Below are 27,097 nucleotides of genomic sequence, written 5' to 3'. Positions count from 1 at the left end.
TGTATTATTTGTGTGAAAAGTATTATAGACCTATTACAGTACAGTACCATATAGCCCATGGTGTTAGTTGGGTACGCAGGCTCTCTCTGAGCAGAGCTCATTCGTATGTAGGGGATTTGCTGTACAACCTCCTGAAAGAATTCAGAAAGACACACTGAGAGTCCTCTAGCATTAAGCTAACAGCATGCCTTCAACTCATTTAAACAGCTCAGCTTGTCCCACATCACTGGCCCCCAACTCTCCATGTGCCAAGGAAGGACCTTAGACCTATGTTCTCAACGTGGCAGCCACCAGCTACGTACGGCCATTGAGCACTGGAGATGTCTGTAGACTGAATCAAGGTGGGCTGTGGGTATAAAACACACACCAGATGTTTATGACTTAGCACAAAAAGGAATGTGAAGTATCTCATGAAAATTTTCCATACTCATTATATGTTGAAACAATAATGTTTTGAATAGGTTGGCATAAACAGAGTATATTCCTATAATTAACTTCACTTTACTTTTTTTATATGGCTCCTGAAAAGTCTTCTGTCCATGGAATTCTTCAGGCAAGAATACTATAGTGGGTAGCCGTTCCCTTCTCCAGGGGATCTTCCCGACGCAGGGGGACCAAACCCTGGTCCCCTGCAAGGCAGGCTGATTCTTTACCCTCTGAGCCACCAGGGAAGCCCTGTATGGCTCCTAGAAAATTTTAAGTTGCATTTGTGGCTCACATTGTATGTCTATTGGATGCTGCTGCTTTAGACGCTCATTGTTTCCTCGCCTAGAATGACCATTCTGCCATTTTTACAAGATTGTTCCTCTCCCACTGGAGCTAAAAAAGGGAATCTCTGACATCTCCTGAAGGAGACCAAGAGAATCTGTTTAGGTTACCGGATGGTTAGGACATAAAGGTGAAAGTCAAGTACAATGATGTCACCGGAGACTAATCTTAAGGGGAGTAAATGGCACCCCTCCTTGGTGCCCCCATGAGGTAAATTGGATCTTTAAGGTAACCAGATGGCTCCCAGGAAAAGGTAATTTACCTCCCAGGAGTAAGAACTTGATTTCCCAGAAAGAGTGCACTTTCGTCCCCCTGTACCATCTGTCTCCATGGTGATGTTCCTCCTCATTAAGAACCTCCAGCTCCGAGCGCCCTCACGATGTATTAACTTACCAAGTGTTATTAAGTCTTTAAGAAGATCGTTGGCGGCGTAGGAGTGGGGAGTGGTGGGGGAAGGCAGTCGTTTCCCCGTCTTGAAACCAACTTGTAGGGAAATGAGGCAACTTTGCCAAAGTCACAGTTAAAGTTAACATGTCTCCACGCTCTGGGCACTTCTGCTTGTCTCACATATTGAAGAGGCTTCACACTGATGAACTTTTGCCTCTCAGGGTCCCTCTTCCCAACCTTTCTCCCTGCAGAATGCTACTCCTCCTCTAAGGCTCAGTTCAACTGCCACCTCTTCCTTGAAGCCTCTCTCGATGTTGCCTCCTTCTCGATAGTAAAACGTTGACTTGACTTATCATACCCTACAATCTGAAACCTGTGAGTCATTTATTATGTTTATTCTTGTGTCAGTCTGTTTCTCTTACTAGGTAGTCATTTCCTTGATGGCAGGACCATGTGATATCATGTATGTGACTCTGTGCCCAGGACATTATAGACACTAAACAAATGTGTGTGTGTGTGTGTGTGTGTGTGTGTGTGTGTGTGTGTGTTTAATTGAACCAACTACTCATAAGTAGACCCTACACATCCATTTCTCCATCAGGTAGGGAGGTTTATAAAGGATGACCCTCCCTAGGGCAACAAATTATTTTGCAATTAAGGGCATCTAAAATTCAAATTTCATTGACAATTTAACTTGGAGACTCAGAATTGAGGTCTTCCCTCTGCCTACTCTACTTCATTCATTCATTCTTTCATTTATTTATCCATTGGCTATCTATCTATTGAATGCTCGGCATTGTGCCAGACAGCACACCTATCTCCTAGGATGTGCTGAACATAAAGGAGAGAGGCCCTGCCCCCGTGTCACCTGCAGTCTGGAGAGGGGGGAGACCCACAATGCCAGTGATGGGGAAATCGTCATGACAAGAGCAGAGACATCTCTGTGCACACTTATGAAGGAGGTCTTAAGTGACCCTGAGGGTCAAGGGAGGAGCCAGCCCTAGAGAAAGAATGTTGAAGTTGAGACCTGAAGAAGGAATTATCCACTAAATCATGTCTTCTCTTCCCAAGGTGTAGATGACATGCTGAAGTTAGAGATCACGGACATCCTTGGGTCCTGTGATTGACATACTTGGGTGCATCTGTTACCATCTAATTCTGCTGTTTCTCAAATTCCCTTAGGTCGAAATCACTGGCAATTAAACTGGAACCAGTTCCCAAATAAATCCATGAAGGAAAAGGCAGAACATTGTGTTCTATTATAAATAGAATGCCAAAGATGCAAAAATAGCATTTATTGTGCACCACACAGTACAAATCTACATAGCTGAGTGTAAATCAAATCACACATGCCCAACAGGGATTTGTATGCTTTTTATTGCCTACTCCATAAGAGACCTAGGGCAACCCATCTCTACCCTAAATGGTTTTAGAATTTAGATAAATCTGATTTCCACCCACCACTAGCTAAATATTTTTCTGTGCTGTACCTAAATTATTTTTCCAATGTGTGTGCCTACTTGTGGGTACTCTCGCTGTTGGATGGAATCATGTTTGTAATATCTTACTTAAGAAAGCCCTGCTCAATTGCACCAATATTGCAAGAGCAAAACGCGGTTCCTCATTGCTTGGTGAGTTCCAAATATCTATAGTGACTTGAGAGCCAAAGACCAAAATGCACATCTGTTTCTCAACTTTGCTATGAAAGAATACAGCCCTAAACCTTTAGAATTAAATGATGGATCCTAAAATAGTCAGGAATGCCTCAACTTGAAGCGTAATGCTTTGCCATGCCTCCTCTCCCTTTTTAAATTAGCAGACATACTTGTAGGATCCTGGATTTCATTCCCTGAAGACAAGAATGCAACATTTTAAGAGTCACATCAGGTGGTTATGAGCTGAACAGAATCACTGCTGTATCTCAATCACAGGACGAGTTAGAGACTCTATATGGATTCTCTGAGTATTGTCAAAGACCCTTCTCATGGAGAGATGGCACTTTTGAAGTAATAGTTGGCAAAGAATCAGAATTTTTCAGCAAGACTGGATGTTCAGAAAGTCAAGGTTTTTTTCATGTTGGCAAAATTGAGCTATTAAATATATCAGCTTTCTCTAGCACTCCTGTATTAGTGCTAATTTCCAGGTTGGTCCTATACAAAGGGATTGTTCCCAGCACTACCATGACCTTGTTAGCTATATCAGGAAACCGAGGGTAAGAGAGAGCTATCTGCTTTTCAAGCCACAAAGAATTTCCAAAAGAGATCTGATAAATGATATTGGAAGAAGTCAGTCTTTAAATATCCAAACTGCTTCCATGTGCCTTTTGTAACTGCTAGAAATTCTGAATTCTTTCTCTTCTTTTGAGCCTGCCTCTGACAGTGTCCTGCAACATAAAGACCGCGTGTCTAATAACCTAACTTAGAGTCGGCACTGGTCACAGCTCAGGCTGTAGGTCAGAGGTCCCCAACCTTTTTGGCATCAGGGACCGATTTCGTGGAAGACAGTTTTTCCATGGACCCAGGGGTGGGGGATGGTTTTGCAATGATTCAAGTGCGTTACATTTATTGTGCACTTTATTTCTACTATTATTACATTGTGATATATAATGAAATAATTATACAACTCACCATGATGCAGAATCAGTGGGAGCTGCTGATCTGACAGGAGGTGGAATTCAGGCAGTGGAGAGCAGCTGTAAATATAGATGAAGTTTCACTCGCTCACCTGCTGCTCACTTCCTGCTGTACTGCCCGGTTCCTAACAGACCAGGGACTGGAACTAGTCCGTGGCCCAGGGACTGGGGACCCCTGATCTAGATTCCAGAAAGCTCCTTGGGGATGTCTGCACCACGCGTGCTAAGTCGCTCCAGTCTCATCCAACTCTGCAACACTGTAATCCGCCAGGCTCCTCTGTCCATGGCATTCTCCAGGCAAGAATGCTGGAGTGGTTTGCCATGCCCTCCTCCAGGGGATCTTCCGGACCCAGGAATCAAATGCACATCTCTTAAGTCTACCTGCATGGCCAAAATAATGCCCGAGAAGTGATAAAGACCAAGGAAGACAGAGCTGGTCTCAACAGCTGGGAGCAGAGAGCCAAAGAACAGAGGTTGGACAGACCTAAGGTCAAAAATGAATCCAAGGGAGATTTTACTGGATGATGAGCAGAAAGGAACAGAACCCGCTCTTGGCAATTGAAGCTAACTGTGATTGCAAAGGAACAGAGCAAAGAAGAGGGAAAGTTGGGGCTCCCACTCGGTGCCAATCACAGGAGGAGGAGCAAGAACACCCTTATGCTTTGTGGTCAAGCCTTGTGCACGAAGAAACTGCTCAGAGAGGAGCAGTGACTTGCTCTGGGTCAGGTATCAAATCCTGAGTCCTCTTCCTCTTAGCACTGATGTCTGTCATTGCAAACGTTTAAATGGAGTCTAGATGAGTAGCTGTCAAGATGGTTCTAGAAAAGCTGGGGCATGCTGAGCCTCTATTTTCCGTGATTCAGTGATCAAAACCACTTCTTGAAGTTATTTCTATTTTCAGTCTTGAGAAGTAAATAGTGCCACAATTTAGGTACCCACTGCGCAAAGTAACACTTTGATTTCACATGTGTTTCTGCCGACCAAACATCTTCCTGCCTTTTGCTTTTCACTCTTGAATTCAATATCATTTTGATGTCAAACTGTGCCATCCCTTGAGGATGTGTAAGAGGTGCCATAAAGGAATGAGGCACCATCAGGATATTAGTCATGAAGGCGTGAAGATTTGAAACTCTGCTTTTGTTTTCTTAAGATCTGCTGCAAAGATCTGACCTGAACAGCAAAGGAAGAAAATTTTTCCCACCTTTATTCCACTTTGAGGACCAGTGTTTTGCCAGAAGAGAACCCCATCTGTCTTTTCAAGGTCATGCCCTTAATACAGTGTCATCCTGTAGCCAAGAAACTCCAAACCTGAAGCCTGAGGGGATGGTGCCAGCTCTTTAAATTTTTCATCCAATTCTCCATCCTCTGAGAAACTCCACAGAACTAAGCAGTGTCCTTTCAAACCTTCAGTGAGTCTCTCACTTCCTACCAGTGTTTTCATCCATCTTACTTTTTCCTACAAAACATATGTGTGTTTGTCTCCTTGGCAGGTAATGTGAAAAGTACCATTCCACAGGATGGAGAATATGTCATATGGTAACAGCTAGGAATGTGTTGCGGAATTCCCTGGGGACGTCTGAGAAAGCCCAGAACACAAGACTGGTTTTAGATTGTCTTGTGACTCAAGTCCTCAGCAGAGAGCTGGGTGACAGTGTTGTATGGCCAGAGTCTGCCTTGGGTTCACTGATCAACCGCATCTAACGGGACCCTACTGCCATCCCCAAGACCAATTTAGAAGCTTCCAGAAAGAACACGTGTAACAAATGATTTTTCCAAGCATTCCAGAGCCTACTGAAACACACTACACTATGTTGTCATTGTTTAGTCACTAACTCTTTATGACCCCATGGACTGTAGCCCGTCAGGCTCCTCTGTCCATGGGATTTCCCAGGCAAAATACTAGAGTGGGTTGTCATTTCCTTGTCCAGGGGATCTTCCCGACCCAGGGATTGAACCTGCATCTCCTACATTGGCAGGCAGATTTTTACCACCGAGGCTCCAGGGAAGCCCACACTACACCATAAACAAGGAAAATCTGAGATCTGAAAAATAACACCAAAGAGTTTCACAGAACCAGAATAAATGGAAAACTGATGTTCTAATGAATAGGATGCTAAGAGCCATATCAGAAGACTGGACTTGAGTTCAAGCTTCAACATAAATCGAGCAAGTATATTAAGCCTATCCTGTGTCTTTAGGCTCTGGATTGACCTAAATGGCATCAGTAACCCTCACTTTCTCAAGAATATTAGGAAGATTATATTCATCGATATTTGACCACATTTAAAAACTTAGCATTCACTCTGAGAGATCGGAGCTTTCAATACTCTATTCCAGGCTGTCTGAATGTGTTGTCAACTGAGAACAGTAAGTCCCCTGCATGTGAACGAGTTCTGTTTCAAGAGCAAGTTCATACGTCCATTTGTATGTAGGTCCAATGCAGTTAGCTTGGGTCCCACCTGAGGAGGGCATGGCAACCCACTCCAGTATTCTTGCCTGGAGAATCCCATGGACAGAGGAGCCTGGCGGACTACAGTCAATAGGGTCGCAAAGTTGGACATGACTGAAGCAACTCAGCGCGCACACACAGGTACACAACTAACACAATTGGCTGTATAGTACTGTACTATAATTGGTTTATAATACTTTCCACACGTGCATACGTGCTAAGTCACCTCAGTCATGTATGACTCTTTGCAATCCCATGGACTGTAACCAGCCAGGCTCCTCTGTCCGTGGGATTCTCCAGGCAAGAATACTGGAGTGGGTTGCCATGCCCTCCTCCAGGGGATCTTTCCAACCCAGGGATCAAACTCGCATCTCTTATGTCCCCTGCATTGACAGGTGGGTTCTTTACCACTAGAGTTACCTAATACATTAAAAAAGCAAACAAACAAAAAAAATTTTTTTAATCTTGCAATACTATACCTTGAAAAGTACAGTAGTACAGTACAACCGCTGGCATACAGGGGTTGGCATCGAATGAACAGGTAAGAGAAGTTACTGACTGGAGGAGGGTGGGGGGGTGGAAGATGGTAGAGCTGAAGGATCTTCAGCGATAGGAGATGGAGGGCAGGCGATTTCACTCATACCTGACATTGATGGTATAGGTTCTGGTTCCTTGTTAGAACCAGGTGCATGTTCACATCTTTGAAAGTTCACAACTTTTAAGATAGGGGACTAACTGCAGTCATGAACACGTGCACTCAGACCAGTGTTTGAGCACTGGAGGTGGAGCACGGCCTGAATTCCAATGCAGGTTGACAATGTGAATTGAATGACATGGTGCTCTAAGAAAAGAGCATTCTTCTCTAGAGTAAAGCTGGATGAGATCACCATCTCTGAAGCCAGGTTATTAAAGTCTCAGGTTGCAAAAGTGGTATCAGTATCATGAATTTCCCTTAACTTGACCAAAGTGGCCTTGTTCATGAGGCAAAAATGAGGCTCCCTTTGTTTCTTTAAATAGATTGTTTTCCAAAGCTAACAAATGACCTTCAGCCTATAAAATATTCAGATTGTTTTCTTTCCCCCCCTCAACATGTATTATTTAGTGTATAGCCCTTTAAATATTAACCATCTTTTTCTAAAGATATGGTATATATTATTTACATCCAGTTATTTTATGTTCCCATACAGATGACATAGACACATAGCAATCTTTCTGAAGTCATGAGCAGATAGGGCATCCGGCCAGGTACATACAACAGGTATCCAGTGAAGTGAATTCTGGTCCTGGCATGATTGAGAGGGGATAGCAGGGGGTCTTCTGACAGTTCGTGTCTCATACTTCATATGCAAGATCCAGAGGATAGAAAAAGTCCAGGGCAGATGGGCCTCAGGAAATAGAGAGCCATGGGCAAAGTCTCTTGGAAGACATCACATACACCCCATTGATGAATCCGCATAGAACCAAAGGTAATAACAAAGTTCAAAAGTGCTTCTCATTTAACATTTAACAAATCATTTGCTTAGAAAATCAAAGGCAAAATACTGGACATGGTATGTCTTGATAAGGATTGCAAAGACTGTTTAAGATGGGAATCCTTGCATTGTTTTAGTTAAATTCTCATGGATTTTCCCCATGCCCAGACTGCCTCTGAGATCTCCAAGTCTTTCCCATCTTACCTGTGTAAATTACACCTGGAATGATATTCAAGATGGCAGGAGACTAGAGGTACTGGAGGGATCATCTCTGATCCCCCTGTCCCTCGAGAGTGATCAGGTCAGGGGAAAGCACTTTCTTCAGAAAGCTTGACTGAATGAACCCATGTCTTCCTTTCTCTCCAAAGGAAAATCCAGCAGGCAGTTGCTGACAGTTGGTGGTTTAGTAGTTAAGTCATGTCTGACTCTTTGCGACCCCACGGACTGTAGCCCACCAGCCTCCTCTGTCCGTGGGGATTTCCATGCAAGAACACTGGAGTGGGTTGCCATTTCCTCCTCCAGGGGATCTTCCAGACCCAAGGATAGGACCCACATTTCCTGCATTGGCAGGTGGATTCTTTACCACTGAGCCACCAGGGCAGATAATGGACCATTTTTGAAATCTTACTTCCCTTGGCAGATAACTGTCAATGCTGCTCTATATTCATTCAACAAAAATTTCAGGACATGCACAGTGCTGTTTACCAAGTCTCCTGGAGTCAGGAAAGCACAGATACTCCTCAGCAAAATGAAGAACTAAAGACCAGAATGGTGGTAAAAAGCGATGACTTGTGCGTGGATCAACCAGCCCATCATTGGAGCAAAGACATGGGAGGACATAATGCATTTTGTGCTTTTTTTCCCTCAGGATAGAAATGACTAATTATGCAGCTTCCTAATTGTCCCTATGGCCGAGTTCAGCAGCCACCCGAAAGCAAATGTCAGCAAAGTTTTATTTGGTTGGGAAGGAAACATCTAGACAAATTGATGTCAGTGCCCCCAGAGCCCTTTGCTTACCCGTGACTGTCCTACTTGTTCTGTGTCTATTCACTAGCCTCTAGTCAGGGAAGCTAGTATCCTTCAAGAACAGACTCTGTACCAGCTATGTTTGTATCCCCAATGGGTAGCAGAAATCCGAACTTAACAGAAAGCATATATGAAGTGTTTAATGGATGAATGCTAGCAACAAAAGCCATTTTTCTTGTTTAACCAATGTATTGGAACTTTTTCTAAATTATAATAAATACATTTCCCTATCTCATGAAGGCTGGTGGAGGGGGCTTCCCGGTGGCACTAGGGGTAAAGAATTCACCAGCCGATGCAAAAGACACAAGAGACGCAGGTTCGATCCGTGGGTTAGGAAGATCCCCTGGAGAAGGAAATGGCAACCCACTCCAGTATTCTTGCCTGGGAAATCCCATGGAGAGAGGAGCCTGGTTGGCTACAGTCCGTGGAGTCACAAAGAGTCTGATACAACTGAACACAGACACGCTGATGACTTATGCAGCATCTCTCTCCCTATCTCATTAAACAGATTTCACTGAATGTTTTTGTTTGCTCGGTCAGGGATTCGAAGTATATTGTGTCAGTCCCTGGGCTACACACTAGCAAGCTCCATTTTTTTTTTTTTTTTTGACTCTCACATCTCTATCAGCAAAAATTCAGAATCATAGATACCCAGGATATTTATAACTACTTATGCATAAATTATATATAACACTGCTACACTAGTACATTCTGTACCTTGTGAAACTTATGCAAAAAAATAGAAACTTTTTAAAAGTGAGAGAATATGCAGAAGCTTTATTATTTGTACTTTGTGAAGTTGCTGATGTGAAGGCTATATCATGCCTGCCATTTCATTGTTGTTTCCTTGTGCTTGCCCTGTTTGAGAAGAAAGAAATCCAAACTTTCTTTGCAAAAGTCATTTTAAGTCACTGGGCCATTTAATGAGTTAGTTAAAACTGCATCATCTAATCTATAGCTGTGTTTAACCAGCACATATGAACTGTGATAGATTTCAGTACCCTAGGAGCAAGCTAACAAGGGGAGAGGAAGATCCATTTCAAGCCTTTTCCCAATGTAGAAATCTCACTCCTACAGGATAATTGAGAAACTGCCACTGCTATATGAACTGATTGAAGGCATGTCAATCTGTAGATAGATGAAATACTAGAGAGGCTTAACTCCCCTTATATTTTTATATTTAAAAATAGAAATAGAAGTTCTAATGTCTTTGTCTTGAATCACGTTTAATCATCTTGCCCACCCCTAAGGATGTACACAACACCCCATCACCATCCCCCAACAAACACAAGCTGGAGATCTTGGCTGTAGGCAACACCCTTATCAAGCTGAGTCGTTGAAAGTAACAATTCTAAAGTCTATGTTTGAATTTGAATTTCCTCTCCACCATTGACTAGATGGGCTTCCCTTGTGGCTCAGCTGGTAAAGAGTCTGCACATAATGCAAGAGACCTGGGTTCGATCAGTGGGTTGGGAAGATCCCCTGGAGAAGGGAAAGGCTACCCACTCCGGTATTCTAACCTGGAGAATTCCACAGACTGTATAGTCCATGGGGTCGCAAAGAGTCATACATGACTGAGTGAACTTCACTTTCACTGACTAGATGTGTGGCCAATTTTTTCCCCTCTCTAAACCCCCTTTTCCTAGTTGCAGGCAGGGAGTAATATTTCAGCACAGAGTTGTGAAGGTGGAATGTAAATGCTTTAGCTCTAAGAAAACTCCTAGTTAGCCTCCAATTGTTTTGAGTCAATTACTGCCCTAGGCTGAATATAGCAAGGCTCTTAAACACCCTGTGTCCTGACAGTAAAGTCATTTCTTTTCCTAACTTTCTGCTATTGTTAACTTTTTCGAATGACACTGAAATGGTCAGATAAATAATAAAATTTACATCCATGTGTTCTTTGTGAAGACTCAATCATGGTTGACTTTTTTGCTATTTTCAAGTCTAAGACAAAATAACACCTGTCTCTGAATACTTCCTTGTGAATCTTCTAAAAGCAAGGACCGGCTCCTACACAACCACGATGTCAAGATTACACTTAAGAATAGTAACAGAAATTCAATAATATCACCCACCTATCTATTCCATATTCAAAATTATCTCAAAGCTCTCTTATCCCTTGGTACCCATCTCCAGATCCAAGATTCTGTTAATGTCTTCACATAGCATTTGGTTGTTATGCCTTTAGAGGGTTTTTTTTTTTTTTCATTTACAAAAATCTCTGTTTATTGTTTTCCCTCTTCTTTTGAAAAGTCAAAACCAGCTGTCTTATATAATATCGCACACACTGGATGTGTCTGATCACTTATTTATGGTGTTACTTAATTTATACTTCTATCCCTAATATTTCCTGTAAAGTGGAAGCTGTTAAGTCAGAAGCCCAGTAAGATTCAAGTTAAATATCTGGAGCAAGATTACCTCTTAAATGAAGTTGTCAGACGACAGTGCTTGGACAGTCCTTCTTTCTGCTCTTTGTGTTTGCTGATCCCCTTGATTTCAGCAGCCCCTCCGCCGTGTTGACTGCCTCTCTCCTTTGTGTAATTGTACAGTTCTGTAGGGTGGATATGAAAATGGTACCACTGTGTTTCTATAGCTAAGTATTCAGGACGCTTCACAGGCTTTAAACTGAGTGTCTGCCTTTACTGCCGCCAGTCATTGAAACTGAGTCAGAAATCAGAATCAAGTCCAGGTAAGTTCCATCAGAAGGCTCAAATTCTCCCAGTGGACCCCAATAGTGTCTGTTTGGATCAAATTCCTATGGCATAATAGAAACTGCTGTTGAACTTTCACAATCTATCAATAGCATAGATGAAAAATATTTAGTACACAGATATTTCTGATACTTAGTATAGTATTCCTAATGTAACAGTGGATAAGTGGTAAATATAATGTATTTACCACTTGTATTTACCATTGTAAATGCAAGTATTAGAGTTCATTTGGGAAGCAGGGAAAAGAAATTAGAAATTCTCATTTGATCCCAGGTCTTTGATTCCATCAAGTTTGTGTCATTAATGAATTAGACCTCACTCTTATTGTTAGTGATATATTTCCACCAAGAGTACTTGCTAACATGAAGCTTAGCACACAACAAAAACTCAGATCTAGAGCTACAGAAAAGTTACATTATTATTCAAAAAGAAAAGTGTTCAAAGTGTTAGTCGCTCAGTCGTGTGTGACACTTTGCTACCCCGTGGGCTGTAGTCTGCCAGGTTCCTCTGTCCATTGAATTCTTCAGGCAAGAATACTGGAGTGGGTTACCATTCCCTTCTCCAGGAGATCTTCCTGACCAGGGATCAAACCCAGATTTCCCCCATTACAGGCAGATTCTTTACTGTCTGAGCCACCAGGAAAATGAAAAAATATTTCTAAATGATGTGAGACTGAAAGATTTTCCTAATACTAAAAAACTGAGGGCAATCATCCAGCTATTCTTTAGAATCAAAGGCATATTCCTCTCCGATGGCTAATAGTGTCCATTTCTTTCAGCTGTCTGCCTCACCACTCCAGTCTGGAAGTGAATTGGATGGTGTTTTCGTGCAGAATGTTAAAACAGCTTTTGCATCTCTTACTGCTTCTTTGCCGTTATCACCTTCGATTGCACAATGAAAATGCCTGGCTTCTGAAATGCCGGAGTGAACACGACCTGATTAGAAAATGTGCTGTGTGAATGGTCAGAAGAGACCCACACTCCTCACTAAGGCAGATATTAATACAAGTCCTGGGGGGACCCTCAGAGCCTCCTGGCCCTTTGGAGATAAGAGCCCACATGGTGTGACCCTCAACTATTTTCTGTTAACTCTAAGGTCTGTGACCCGGTACAAGTCTTTGCACTTGTGCTAGTTTTCTAGGACTGCATAATCACCAACTGGGTGGCTTACAATAATAGAAACTTAATTTTTCACAGTCTGGAGGCTGGAAGTCTGAATTTTTGCTGCATAAGTGATTTTCTCAACCAGCATTTATTGAACACGTACTGTATGCTGAAACCTGTGTGTCTAACTCATCTCACTTTGCCCAGGACTTTTCAGTTTTTGCACTCAAAATTAGTGATCCCCCTAAGTCCTGGGCAAAATGGGATGGTTGGTCACCCGACCCCTTCTAAGCACTGAGAATAAAGACAAATTAGAACCCTGTCCCTGCCTTGAAGAAGCATGTGGTCTTAGAATCAGAAAAATAAGCCAATTATAAAGGATTGGAGCGATCAGTACTCAAAATCATGAATGGGGGCCCTCTTGGAACACAGAAAGTTCCATCCAAGTCTCATGGGTATCAGGGGAGGGGGTGGTGTTGAGAATAATTCATGAAAGATACAATGCTTGAGTTTGATTAAAAGAAAAAGTAGCATAATATACACTTAAATTTGGCAAATATCAAAAAAGGAGATACCTGTGGGATGTCATGCTATTTTCTTCTTTCCCTGTGTCAAAAAATGTATATAATTGGTTCAGACTCCCACAGGTTAAAGGTGGGGTTTCTGTATGAAATAAGCAGAAAAGAGAAGGCTCATTCTTGGTGTATCTACTGTGGGATGGAATAGAGCCTACAGTATTTCCATCCTGAAGCTGGACTTGAGAACAGTGAGGATAAGTGGCCTAAGGGAATAGTTCAGGTTAGAGGTTAGGGACACCAGAATGGCACTCTGCTGAACAAATCACGTGTTAAGGATTTTATTTTCGACATGTTTTATTTTTCTTAAAGAAATTCAAACTTACTGAAAAATTGCAATCTTTGGGGGAAAAAAGTATATCTCCTTCTAGATTCACCGATTATTAAAAATTTCTTATGCGTGCTTTCTCACTCTCTCTTGCTTTGTATATATATCTATATGTTTTATATTTATTATTCCTGAACCATTCTAGGGTAAGTTGTGGAAATTGTATCTCTTTAGTTCTATATACGCCAATGTATGTCTCCTAAGAACTTGACATTCTCCTGTGTTGTCACAATAGGAGTTCATACTCAGGAAATTTAACATTGATACAATATTATTATGTAATATAGAGTCAGGGTGCAAATTTTTCAACTAAACATATCCTTTTGGGCAATTATTTTTCCACTCTATTGTCCAATCCAGAGCCATCCACTGTATTTGGACACCATGTCTCTTAGTCTCCTTAACCTGGACAAATTCTTCAGCTTTTCTGTATCTTTTATGACTGACACTTTTAAGGCATACAGACCAGCTGTTTCGTAAAACATCCCTTAGTTGAGGTTTGTCTAGTGTGTCCTCATGATTGGATTGAGGCTATGAATTTTTGCTGCATAAGTGATGTTTCTGTCCTGTCCCATCACACCAGGAGGTACCCAGTACCAAGTTGTCCCATGACTTTGATCACTTGGTTAAGTTGGGGGCTGCCAGGTTTCGGCCCTGTAAAGTGATGACCAGTTGTCCTCTTGTAATAATAAGTAATCTGTGGGAAATGCTTTGTTGTTGTTGTTTAGTCAGTCAGTTGTGTTCGACTCTTTTGTGACACCCCCACGAACTGTAGCCTGCCAGGCTCCTCTGTCCATGGGATTTCCCAGGCAAGAATACTGGAGTGGGTTGCCATTTCCTTCTCCAGGGGATCTTCCCAACTCAGGGATGGAACCCATGCCTCCTGCATTGGCAGGCAGATGCTTTACCACTGAGCTGTTAGGGAAGGCCCAGGGGATGCTCTGGGATTGTGTAAATATCCTGTTCCCCATCAAACTTCTACCCAGTATTCTTTGAGCTTGTGCTAGTTTGCTAGGACTGTATAATCACCAACTGGGTGGCTTACAGTAATAGAAACTTAATTTTTCACAGTCTGGAGGCTGGAAGTCTGAGACCCCAGTGTCAGCAGGGCAGTTCCTTTCCGAGTCTAAGAGGGAGAGTCTGTCCCAGGCCTGTCCTCTGGCTTCTGGTGGCTCACTGGCCATCACTGGTGTTCCTTGGCTTATAGAAACATTATCCCAATCTCTGCCTTTCTCTCCACACCTCTCCAGGGTTTCCTCCCGGTGGGTATCTCTGTATCTAAATCTCCTTTTTTGATAAGAACAAAGTCATTTTGGATTAGGGCCCACCCTAATGACCCCATTTTAGCTTGATCATCTACAAAGATTTTATTTCCAAATAAGGTCACGTTCACATTCACAGGCACTGGTGAGCAGGACCCATCTTTTAGGGTGGACCCACAACAGAATCTATTGATGATACTCACTGAAATCAATTATTACTATGAGATGGCTACAAAATGGTGATTTTTCTGTCATGCTTTCAGCGTTTCTTAATTGGGGTTTCAGGGATTTGAAGTTTTTTGAATAGTTGCTAAGCAGAGTGTCCATCCACCTATGGCTGGACAGAAATGGCTACACATATTTAAAACAAAAAAAATTTAAAAACCAGTGACAATATGCATATATATCTGTGCTAAGAATGGTGAGCAGAAAAGGACTGGCATTACTGCAGTCCCTTTAGCCAGTCAGAGGGGCTTCCCTGGTGGTGTGAAAAATCTGCCCGCAATGTAGGAGGCCCAGGTTTTATCCCTGGTCTCGAAGATCTTCTGGAGGAGGGCATGGCTACCCACTCCAGTATTCTTGCCTGGAGAATTCCATGGACAGAGGAGCCTGGTGGGCTATAGTCCATGGGGTCGCAAGGAGTCAGACAAAACCAGGTGGCTAACACTTTTTAGGCAGTCGGATTGGCTGGAAGGAGGGCCAAGGGGGGCAGTCTATGGACCAAAGTCAGCACCAGTGCAGGAAACCAGAGAGTGTAGTTTTTAAGCTGCCCTGGGATTTACCGAGTATAAGCCACTCTTTGGAATTTCATCACTTGGAGATTTTTTTTTTATGCTCTGAAACAAAAATAACATCACACCATTCAAGGATATGTATCGAGTTCTTAGGTTCAACATTCTGGTCATCTTCAGTACCTGACTGGTGAACAGACATTTCCCAGGGCTGAAATCTCTGTCATCATCAGAATCACAAATAAGCAAGGACCAAAAACTGTACAGCTCTGAAACTACTGAGAAATATGACTAGGGACAGCATGAAATGTTGCTCTTTTATTTCTTTGTGTTTCCTCTTAAACCTGACAACGGGTCGTTGAAGTGTTTTCTCAGATCTGTACTCCATCCACAGTAAACACAGCACACTTTGTTTCCGAAGGCCACTGATCACAGGTGTGTGGTCCTCCCTTCTAGGATTCTGTATAGGTCTGCCAGGCTGTCACAATGAGGTGTGGGTGGCTTAAACCACAGAAATGTATGGTCTCATAGTTCTGGAGGCCAGAAGTCGAAAATCAAGGTGTCAACAGGATTGGTTGTTTCTGAGGGCTGTGAGGAAAGGATTTTTTCCAGGTTTCTCTCCTTGGCCTGTAGATGAATGCTTTCTTCCTGCGTCTCTTCACGTTGTCTTGCTTCTGTGCATACCCCCGTAGTCAAAGCTCCCCTTTGTATAAGGACACCAGTGCTATTGGATTAGTGCCAACCTAAAGACCTCATTTTAACTTCATTACCTCTGTAAAGATCCCAGATCCAAATAAGGTCATATTCTTGAGGTTCTGAGCATAGGACTTGAGTATGTGAATATTATAGGACATAATTTGACCTATAACAGTGACGTTTCCACCATCCATAGATTTTTCCCCATGTTCTTATAGACCGAGTAGAACATCATGGTGTGACTGCATGAATCTTGATTCTTATTGTGGAGCCAAAATGGTACTGAGTCCCTGTCTTACCCTTTCTGCAGACGAAAAGTCAGAGCTTAGCCTGAAAGCCCTAAAGTTGCTGGTGCCAAGCTCCTCCCAGCCATCCATCCACAGGACTGTGGATTTTACATTTACCTGTATTTGGAATGACTCTTGTCTCTGCTACTAGAGATTTTAAAGTGGGTTTAGGGTGCTGCTCATTGTCCAAGAGTGTGCTGTGTGGGCCTTTCCACTGGTCAAGAGCAAGGGTCACCAGCGGCTGAATTAGTGACTATACTCATTTCTTGCAGAAATGAGTAGACCTTTGGGGAACACATTGTATCTCTTTTTTCATCCCCTAGATGTATTTATCTGACATCCAGGCAAATGAATTCTGAAGATCAGATTGAGGGTGTTTGCAGAAGGGAACCCTTATTTCTCCCAGCCAGAGGGGGCCCCGAAGCCAGTTGAGATGCCTCATAAGTTTCTAATTCAAAGGATGGGAGGGCAGGAAAAAATGGAAAACCAAGAGTCAATTATCTGAGAACCCTCTGCCAGAAGCTAGAGGGAAATGGAGGAAGGAGGAAGTGAGGCTTCCCTGGGCAATAAGTCCTACAGGATGGGTTCTCTCTTAAAGCTGATGGGGAATCTGTGCTCGTCCCATCACAGACTCTCTAACCTTCCCCTACACTATGTCCTGGTGTAGAAACGGACAATGCCCAGCGAGAATGTTCACTCTCTTTCCTTGCTTTCTTGATCAGGTCACAGACATAAAAGAGAAACTGAAGCTCTCTAAAAAGGTCTGGTCGACATTGCCCTACACCATCTGCAAGGACGAGAGCGTGACGGCGGGCACGTCCAACGAAGAGGAATGTTGGAATGGGCACAGCAAAGCCAGGTGAGAGTGGCTCGCTATTCTTGTGGAAGGGATGCTGCACATCCAGTCCTGGAAGGCTCTCCTGGCACAACGCTGCAGACCTGTTTATGCAAAAGCCAGCGGAGGGTGGAGCAACACGTCGTCACTTAGCGACAGCTGTTCAGAGTGACAGGTTTGATGGGCACCTGGGAGCACTTACTGTCAAGGTGCCATTAAGCGTGGAATCCTTGTTCTGCATGCCTCCCCCGCTGGACGAGGATGGAGGGATGGGGACAGATGTCAGGTTACGGATATCTTGAGATCACAAAGAGCTTTGTATGTTCTCTTAATGACTTTAAGGGAGCGGAGCTATTTTTATCCACAGTTAAATTTTGCACAGCTTACTGGGTTTTTTTTTTTTTTTTCCATTACAAGTTAAACAGGAAGTGAACATTCAACTGTAATTTTTTTCACCCTGGGAGAAAAAGAAAATACTGAAGTCTCATTTGAAGGGTAAGGGAAAAAGAAAATAACAACCAGGAAAGCGTTCTCGTAAGTCCAGTGCCTTAGAAAGTCCCATTGGAATCTCCTGCTAAGAGATGGCTCTGTTCTCCTCCTCCACTCTGCTGCCCAAGGCTACTGCCCCTTGGTATGGAATTTCTGACTTTCTTGGTTCAGCCCAGCAATGGGCTTGGCCTGAGTTGTCATAGGGTGGAGAAGTTGGACGGGAGAACTGGCTGGGAGTTGGCAGGCAGGGCAGACACCGGGAGAGGATTCTGCTCAAAACCTCCTCAGCAGGGATGCAGGTGAGCAAAGCAGCTGGTAAATTGGAGTCAAGGAATCTTTGGGGATCAACAGGCAGGTGGAAGAGCTAAAAGAAGGGGTCTGTTCTGCGGCCTTATTGGGCATTTTCGAGCATATGAAACAGCTGTGATGAAGAGAGAACAAGAAGATTCATGGATATTAAGTTCACACAAAGCTGCAGGAGGCAGGGGTGAAAGTGAGATGCTCATTGGGTATAATTTCTTACACTGCTGAGTTGCATTTTTCGCTTCTATTGGTAATGGTATTATTAGCCACCCTAGAGAGAGATTAGCAAGAGGAAAACAAGACAGCTGTTGAAAGAACTGCAGTCATTTCAAGTTACCCCCCAAATATCCATGTGACAGTCTTAAATTATGAGGGTACCAAAGGCTATTCACAGTATCAACAATGCTGCCCCTCAAAAATGCTTAGTAACTTAGCAGTATTCAGTCTTCTATGAAGGGGACCTTGGGCCAGCAAATTCGGCTGTGAATTAACAGCTTCTAATGTGTCTTTTCCTAATGACTGTACAGAAAGACACTGTAAAGGATGACCAGATGGCCTAATGAATAAAGTGGTTGATTTTTCAAGCTGTTCCATTGCCCATCTGTGTTTACCTTTTAGCCTTGGCTGAAAGGGCGACTGTGTTTGAACTGCATTCCCATGGAGAGTTACACAGGTTACTGGATATTAGTGCATGTACAATTTCTTTTTTTATTATTACTTTTATTTTGGCTGCACTGGGTCTTCATTCCAGAACGTGAGCTTTTCTAGTTGTGGCACAGGGGCTCTAGGGCACGCAGGCTCAGTGGTTGCAGCAAGGGGGCTTAGCTGACCCTCAGCATGTAGGATTTTAGTTTCCTGTCTGGGGATCAAACCGGCAACCCCTGTATTGGAAAGTGAATTCTTAACCACTGGACCACCAGGGAAGTCCCTGTAAATTCTTACAGAAGAGGTATAAAGAAAGATTTGCTGGAAGGACTGGGGAGGGGACTACATTCCATCAAGAAAATGAATGGGGAAGATAAAGACCATGAAGTTAGAGCAAGAAGAGCCTGGGATAGTTCAGCCAAGTTCCTCATTGTGCAGTCAGGAATCTAGACAAGGTAAACCATTAGTCTAAGGATAGCTGATGAACTAAGGTGAAAGCTGACATCTCCCAAACCCTAGAGAGTATTGTTTTCACCTCGGTTGTTGTTGTTTAGTCGCTAAGTCCTGTCCAACCCTTTGCGACCCCCTGGTCTGTAGACTGCCAGGCTCCTCTGTCGGTGGAATTTCCCAGGCAAGAATACTGGAGCAGGTTGCCATTTTCTTCTCCAGGGTATCTTCCTGACCCAGGGATCAAACTCACATCTCCTGCATTGCAGGCAAATTCTTTACCACTGAGCCACCTGAGAAGCCATTTCACTTCAATATCCTGACTCTAAAACAAGTGACAGATATATACTGCCATCCCTGGGCTAGGAGAACAAATGAAGTAGATTCTTTGTTCTTTTGTTCAGTCAGTCCTTCAGCAATCTTATGAAGCACACCCTCAGCCCAGCCTCAGCGAGGCTCTGTCAATTAAGTACTGTGTGATGGCAATAGTGTCTGTCAACACATGAAAAGGCCCAGTGATTGGAGACAGGACAGTGGACTTTGGAACTTTAAGTATCATCCCGTTGGACTGTGGGTTGGGAAAGGACATAGCCACAAGACACACCTGCTCGGTACTCAGGAACCAGATTTGAATTTTATCCCGAGTCCATGAGAAGCCATTAGAGGATTTTATGCAGGTGAGGGAAATCATCAAATTTAATACAATAAAATCACTTGCAGGACTATTCCAGAATTTAACCCAATGTATTATTAAAAAGATAATACTGGCAAATATTTGTGACTCAAATTATGCTTCCATTGAAAAGTTATAATTTCACAGGGTTTTCTTAGTTCTCGTCTTTTTAATTCTTCCATTATAATGAAACCTTAATATTATAACTTTATATTTAATAACATTGTAAGTAGATAACCAATACAGGCTTGTTGGATTAAATTTAATTAAAACTTTCTTCTCATCCAAATGTTAATTGATCTAGGAACACAGGAGAGAAGTTGTCACTAAGAAAAAAATTCCACTGAACTATTTTGTAAGTTGAAAAATCTATTTGTAATGCAGACAGGATATTTTTTCCCTATTTTTGAAGTATGGACTTTCAAATGAAAGGCTTTCTGAAATGTTTAGGAATGCTTGTAAAAAAAAAAAAAGAAAGAAAGAAAGGTTATTCTTGTCACTCTGTGAAATAAAAGAACCAAAACTCTTATTTCAAAAAATATCTATCAAGTGTGGAACAGCAATGTTGACTAGCATTGATAGAAATTGTCTGGAGTTTTAAAACTCAGGCCTGTGAGATGAGGCTGCCGGTAACCTAGATATTTCTTCCTATTTGTACAATATTTTATCCATCAAATTCCTTTAGCCACAGTCTCTGCAGCCCTTTTATCCTAAGTATTTGCTCAGACCTGTCTGCCATCACCCATTTTTCTCCTGATTGCTTTCTGAATGCTGCTCCAAGCTCTGTACCATGCTTCCTTGATTCAGAAGCATGTATATTTCATATGTTAACATTTCCAAAATCAAAAGGACTCCTGCAATGGATATGTCACTCTGTGTCCCCCAATGTGTATTGTTTTCCCAAATAGCTATTACAGAATGAATATCGCCTGTTGAAATTAGTGATGACTTTGACAGGATACACGCAGATGCGGCTGCTACGGCAACTGCAGGGTAAGAGCGGCCGTGTTGAGGATGGTGGTCGAGGATGTATGGGCAGTGTCTCCCCTGGAACATGGGCCCATCTTCATTCCTGCTCTCACCTTCATCCATCTCTGGCAGATTTCAGTGTGCGTCAGTCGCCCAGCCGGTCTGGAAACAGAAGGTGAGGTAGAAGGAAGAGAGTGTGCCCTCTGATGGGAGGAAATTGTGGGCACGCCCATGACCCTGTCAGCATGGAAACCTCCATTCTGACAACAGGACCAGGTGGTCAGGAAAGGTCCTCCCCTGCTTCTCCTTCCCTTGCCGCCCTGTTGGGACAATTTCAAAGACCAATGCAATCAAGTCTGTGAGAATAGCTGGTAAACGCTAAAGCAGCGCCTCTCAAATGGACAAGCTAAAATCTGAGGGGGGGGGGGTTGTTTAAAAATGCAGCTTCTGATGCAATAAGTCTGTGATGGAACTGAATTCTACATTTTTAATACGTTTCCCAGGGAAGCAGAGGTTTCTGGTAGAGGGATCGCATTTTGAGTAGCAGGGCTCAAAGGCAGAGTTGCCAGGTTTGGCACCTAAGAAAAGCGGACACCAACGGGAACACGCTTACACTAAGGATTCGTTGTCGATCTGATATTCAGATTCACGCAGTTCTGTGTTTCATCTCAGCAGGCCTCCTTTAAGTTCCTATTAATATGTAAGATATTCCCTTTTTTCAGTTCACGCACAAGCCTTGGGAAACGTGTTACGATTTGCTGTTTTCTCTTCACCTCCAAGAATACCCTTGATGTTTCCTTTAATGGGCTTTTTCTTCTTTTACAAATGGCAACAGCAACTAGATTGGGCAGGTCACGTGGTTCGTTTGGAACATCACACACTAAAGATAGCTGAGCCCAAGTCAGGTTAAAGTCATCTCTACAACAAATTGCTTAAGCTTCACAAGTGCATCAAGAGGGAATTTTGACTTGGAAATGCAGCACTGCCTTCTCAAAACAGGATAGTCTGCACAAACCTCTGGTCTCTCATGAGATGCCCTTGGAGGCCAAGGATGGACTCTCTGAATCCCTGGTCAGTACTGCATTCAATTAGTGTCCTAGCTCAGGCTGCTATAACAATGATGCCATAGACTGGAGAGCTTAAAGAAAATTTTATTTTCTCATAGTCTGGAGGCTAGAAGTCAGCAAGGCTGGGTTCTAATAGGAGACCTCTTCTGAGCAGCTGTTCTGAGCTGTGCCCTCACTTGGCAGAGAGAGAGGGCTCTATTCTCCTCCTCTTCTTGTGAGGGTGCTAATCCCATCATAGGGGCTCCACCTTCATGACCTAATTACCTCCCCAAGACCCTACCCCCCAATACCATCACATTGAGGTTTAGGGCTTCAATCTATGGATCTTAGCAGGACACAAACATTGTCTACCGGGCTTCCCAAGTTGTACTAGCAGTAAAGTACCTGCCTGCCAATACAGCAGACATAAGAGATGCAGGTTCAATCCCTGGGTCGGGAAGATCCCCTGGAGAAGAGCATGGCAACCCACTCCAGTATTCTTGCCTTGAGAATCCCATGGACAGGGGAACCTGGTGAGCTACAGTCCACAGGGTCACAAAGAGTCAGACATGATTGAAACAACTTGGCACATACGTGCACCTAGGTCAATCCCAGTTTCCCAGTTCATCCTACCGCCCCCCATCCTCCTCCCCAAGTCCACACATCCATTCTCTACATCTGTGTCTCCATTCCTGCCCTGGAAATAGTTTCATCTGTACCATTTTTTTCCTAGATTCCCCATATATGCATTAATATATGATACTTGTTTTTCTCTTTTTAGCTTAACTTCACTCTAGGCTCTTTTGTGTCTCTACGAATGACCCAACCGACATAACCATGTTGAATCACATCATCGGTGTCTTTCGTGAGGAATGTGTTCTCTTCACAGGGATCCTTTTTCTAAGCTCACAGAAGTTAAAAAGGAAAAGGGAATGTGGAAGATGATGGGATGGTGCAGGAGGAATGCGATGAAACCCAGTCTGAGGCAGATCCCCAAAGCCTGTGGATCTCAGGGGAGAACATACATATTCTCAGAGTCTTCAGGGTTTCTTGAGTCAGTTATAGCCAGACTCTTTCTTCTCTCCCTTTAAAGCTGGCAAAACAGCTTCCTGGTTCTGTTCCTTGTCAGCTAGTGTTTAGCCAGCTCTGTGTCCTTTCCTTAAGATGCTATCCAGAAGGAGGCCATCAACAGGCCGGCTGGGAGACAAGGATTAATTGGATCTGTTGGAAATACAGCTTTTGCCAGGAGCCTCTGCCGTCTTTTAAGGCACCTGATCCTCACAGAAATAACTGTGTCCCCCAAGGAAATCCTCCCTGAGGCCAGGAGGTAAATACAGTAAATTGTAGGAAATAAGAAAAGTAGAAAAATCTAGGAAATAGGTCAGTCGCTCTCAGCAGCCACTGAGTGGATTGTCTAAGCGAAGAAACTAAGAAGTCATGAGTAGGTACGTGTGAGCAGCTGGCAGAGTGGCGAAATGGTGCGTGGTGATGAGAAATGTGTCAGAGACAGCAACTTGGCAGATCTGGAGTATTGTCTTAGTCTGATTGCAGGGTATGTCCAAAGCAGCCCAGCTGCGTTTGAAAGAACTATAAAATATTTGATGTATACACAGCCGGGCAAGCACCTGGGGAAAGTGGGAAGCCTGTCTGGGATGAGAACTGGCAGCTGTCCAAGCTGGCATAGCTAAAAGCCCGGTTCCCTTCTCTGGGGTGCTCAGGAGGGAAGACCCCACAAAGGCTGACTGCCTTGAGGGAGCGGGACACTGTGTGCACCTCCTGGAAGTGATAAGAAACATTACAGATAGGAGGAAAGAAGCATGTTGTGTCGACAGCTCGGCATCCCTGAGGACTGGCTCATGGGTCTTCTCTCCCTCCCGCCCTGGAGTCTGCTGACTCCGGTTCTACCAAGAAAGGATGGCGTCGGCAGCTCCTGCCAATGAGTTGAGAGGCCAAGTCAAAGAGTTTAGCTTCTGTTACTGGCACAACCAATGAGCGGTGTGTCCTCCAAGAGTTCCAGGCCATTTCATACCCCACATCCTCCAGCTGGAGAAAAGCCACAGCAAATCACTCTTCTGTCTATGAATCCAGGCTTTAAAGCTCAGAATTCTGCTGCTGTCAGCCCTCCTAAGAAACAGGTTTGGCTTTTGAGGGAGCCATGTTAACAACTTAATTTTCATAAGGATGCATTGCAATTGTATAGTGTATTATATTTGTCAAGCAATTGCATATCACTTCACTTAATATGGCAGCTTATGAAACAAACACGGTACATATTATATATAGAGATATGTACATACAGTTATATCCCTTATATTATGGCTTTTATATTATATGGATAGCACTGTGTGTGTGTGTGTATATATATGTATATATACACACAGCATATATATGTATGTATATATACAGTACTTAGTATGTGTGTGTATATATATATATAGTGTATATATATGCTATATATGGGCTTCCCTGGTGATTCAGTAGGTAAAGAATCTGCCTGCAATGCAGGAGGCCCAGTTTCAATCCCTGAGTCAGGAAGACACCTTGAAGAAGGAAATGGCAACCCACTCCAGGATTCTTACCTAGAGAATTCCAAGGACAGCAGAGCCTGGTAGGCTACAGTCCATGGAGTTGCAAAGAGTCGACCATGACTGAGCAACTAACACTTCTACTTTCACTTTTCATATTATATACATATACATATGTATATAGTACATATATTTATATGACTGAAAAATGGCTCTGAGGTAAAGCATCTGCCTGCAAGGTGGAAGACCTAGGTTCATCCCTGAGACCTGGGTTCGATCCCTGGGTCAGGAAAGATCCCTTGGAGAAGGAAATGGCAACCCACTCCAGTACTCTTGCCTGGAAAATCCCATGGATGGAGAAGCCTGGTGCAGGCTACAGTCCATGGGGTCGCAAAGAGTTGGACACAACTGAGCGACTTCACTTTCACTTTCACTTTTCATAGTGCATATATATAGTAGCTAAGTTAGTTGCCCACAGTCACACTGCTAGATTCCAGAGAGATCTCAGGTGTCCTGGATCAGCCTCTGTGCCTTTGACCATGACTCAGTGTCCCATCTCTTTGGAGTACCTAATGCCACAGACAACTCCAGCTCAAGTCTTCAAGAATTTATAAGTCCACTTAAAACCTAAAGTCACAGTATGTTTTGAATAATACCACTTTGCAGTCTGGAAAAATGGAGAAAGGAAAAATAGAAAAGTTCTCAAGAACTTTAGAAAAATGGTACTTAAAAGTTAGACTTTTAAAAACTGGTAAAACATATATAATATGAATTTTACCATTTGTGCCATTTTTCAAGTGTCCAGTTCAGTGGCATTAAGTACATTCACAAGGCTGTGCACCCATCACTGCCATCCATCCACAAAAATCTTCACCTTCCTCAGCTAAACCTCCACACTCATAAACAATAACTCCCCACACCTCCCTTCCCCGCCCCCAGTCCCAGCCACCACCATTCTACTTTATGTCTGCAAATTTGACTATTTCAGGTACCTTAACGTGAGTGAAATTATATATTCTTCCCTCTGTGATCAGCTTATTTCACTTAGCATGATGTCTTTAAGGTTCATCCATGTTGGCATTTGTTGTTTTTGTTGCTGTTCAGTGGCTCAGTCGTGTCCGACTCTTTGTGACCCCATGGACTGCAACACGCCAGGCCTCCCTGTCCTTCACCATCTCCTGGAGCTTGCTCAAACTCATGTCCATGGAGTCGGTGATGCCATCCAACCATCTCATCCTCTGTCTTCCCCTGTTGGCATGTTAACATGTGTCAGAATTTTTTTCTTTTTGGTTGCGCCATGTGGTTTGCTGAGCTTACTGGATCTTAGTTCCTGACCAGGGATTGAACCTGTCCTCGGCAGTGAAAGCAAGGAGTCCTAACCACTGGACCAGGGAATTCCTGTTCTTCCTTTGTAAGGCTGAATTATTTTATGTATAGACCACTTTTTGCTTATGCATTCATCTGTCAATGGACACCTGGGCTGTTTCCACTTCTGGCTGTTATAGATAATGCTGCTGTCAACAGAGGTGTAGAAATATCTGTTTGAGTCCTTGCTTTCAATTCTTTTAGATATATACCCAGAAGTGGAATTGCTGGATCAGATGGTAACGCTATTTTTACTGTTTTGAAGAGCTGCCATACTGTTTTCCATAGCGCTGCACCATTTTACGTTCCCTCTAGCTTGAGCAGGAGTTGACATTTCTCCATGCTCCATCCATCCCGAGCCCACTGACCCTGGGTCGGGCATGCCTGCTGTGTTGGCCGGGTCACTCATCACACAAGCTCCGCAGTGATATCCTCCACCAGAACCCCTTCTGGGTTGAAGGCCTCTAGTCATGTCCTCACCTGGCAGAGGGGCTGGGAAGCCCTGTGTGGCCTCCTTTATAAGGGCTCTAGTCCCAATCACGAGCGCAGAGCCTTCTTGATCAAATGCCTCTCCATCTAATCCTATCACTTCAGGCATCAGGTTTTCAACAGGTAGGCCTGGGGAGAATGCAAGCAAGCAGACCATACCAGATGAGGAGACACGTAATTCTGAAAAACTGCCAATGATTTAGACCCTACATGTAGTCTTACAAAATAGAGAGTAACAAAATGGGGAAGCTATGCTTGACTCTTCCCGGATGCCACTCACTTTCCACACCACAGCACAGAGTAGTGGCAAATAGTGACACCCCTCCAGCTGGTCCTCATTTCTGGGCTTTCGCTGTCCCAGTTAAATGTGGAGCCAGTCTTAGAACCTGGGCTCTCTCTAGCAACATTCTCCTCCCTTCCCATGTCTCCCAGAACCATGACGGTACAAAAATGCCCTCACATCAAAGATCTGGTGCAAGATCTAATAAAGGGAAGAATATTATGGGCTCAAAGGTGCATCCATTCTTGCAGGATAGCTTCCCCAGTGGCTCAGGTGGTCAAGAATCCGCCTGCAACACAGGAGACCTGGGTTCGATCCCTGGGTTGGGAAGACCCCCTGGAGAAGGGCACGGCAACCCACTCCAGTATTCTTGCCTAGAGAATCCCCATGGACTGCAGCCTGTCAGGCTCCTCTGTCCATGGGGTCACAAAGAGTCGGACTTAACTGATTGACTAAGCACAGCACACAGCACAAAGAGATCAAACAAGAGAGGCAACAAATAAATGGGCTGGCGCTGAACTGGGCTTCCAGGGATCCCCCAGGCTGCACTCTGGACATCCACAGATACGGCCTCAGGATGTGCCCCAGGAGTGACAAAATGGCC

The 27,097-nt window shown here is 43.5% G+C and overlaps 1 protein-coding gene across 1 annotated transcript in view; it reads left to right on the top strand.

Annotated features, from left to right (window-relative positions):
* Positions 1–27,097, top strand: part of GPC6 (glypican 6) — a 1,184,501-nt gene that overhangs the window by 1,143,083 nt on the left and 14,321 nt on the right. Inside the window, exon 7 of the mRNA XM_043478329.1 lies at positions 17,150–17,286. Coding sequence (XP_043334264.1) covers positions 17,150–17,286 — 137 coding nt within the window. The remainder of the gene's footprint in view (positions 1–17,149; positions 17,287–27,097) is intronic.

The sequence above is a fragment of the Cervus canadensis genome, chromosome 9 (genome assembly GCF_019320065.1).
Source record: "Cervus canadensis isolate Bull #8, Minnesota chromosome 9, ASM1932006v1, whole genome shotgun sequence".
In the NCBI taxonomy this organism is placed as follows: Eukaryota; Metazoa; Chordata; class Mammalia; order Artiodactyla; family Cervidae; genus Cervus; species Cervus canadensis.
This window is presented reverse-complemented; position numbering and strand designations above follow the sequence as displayed.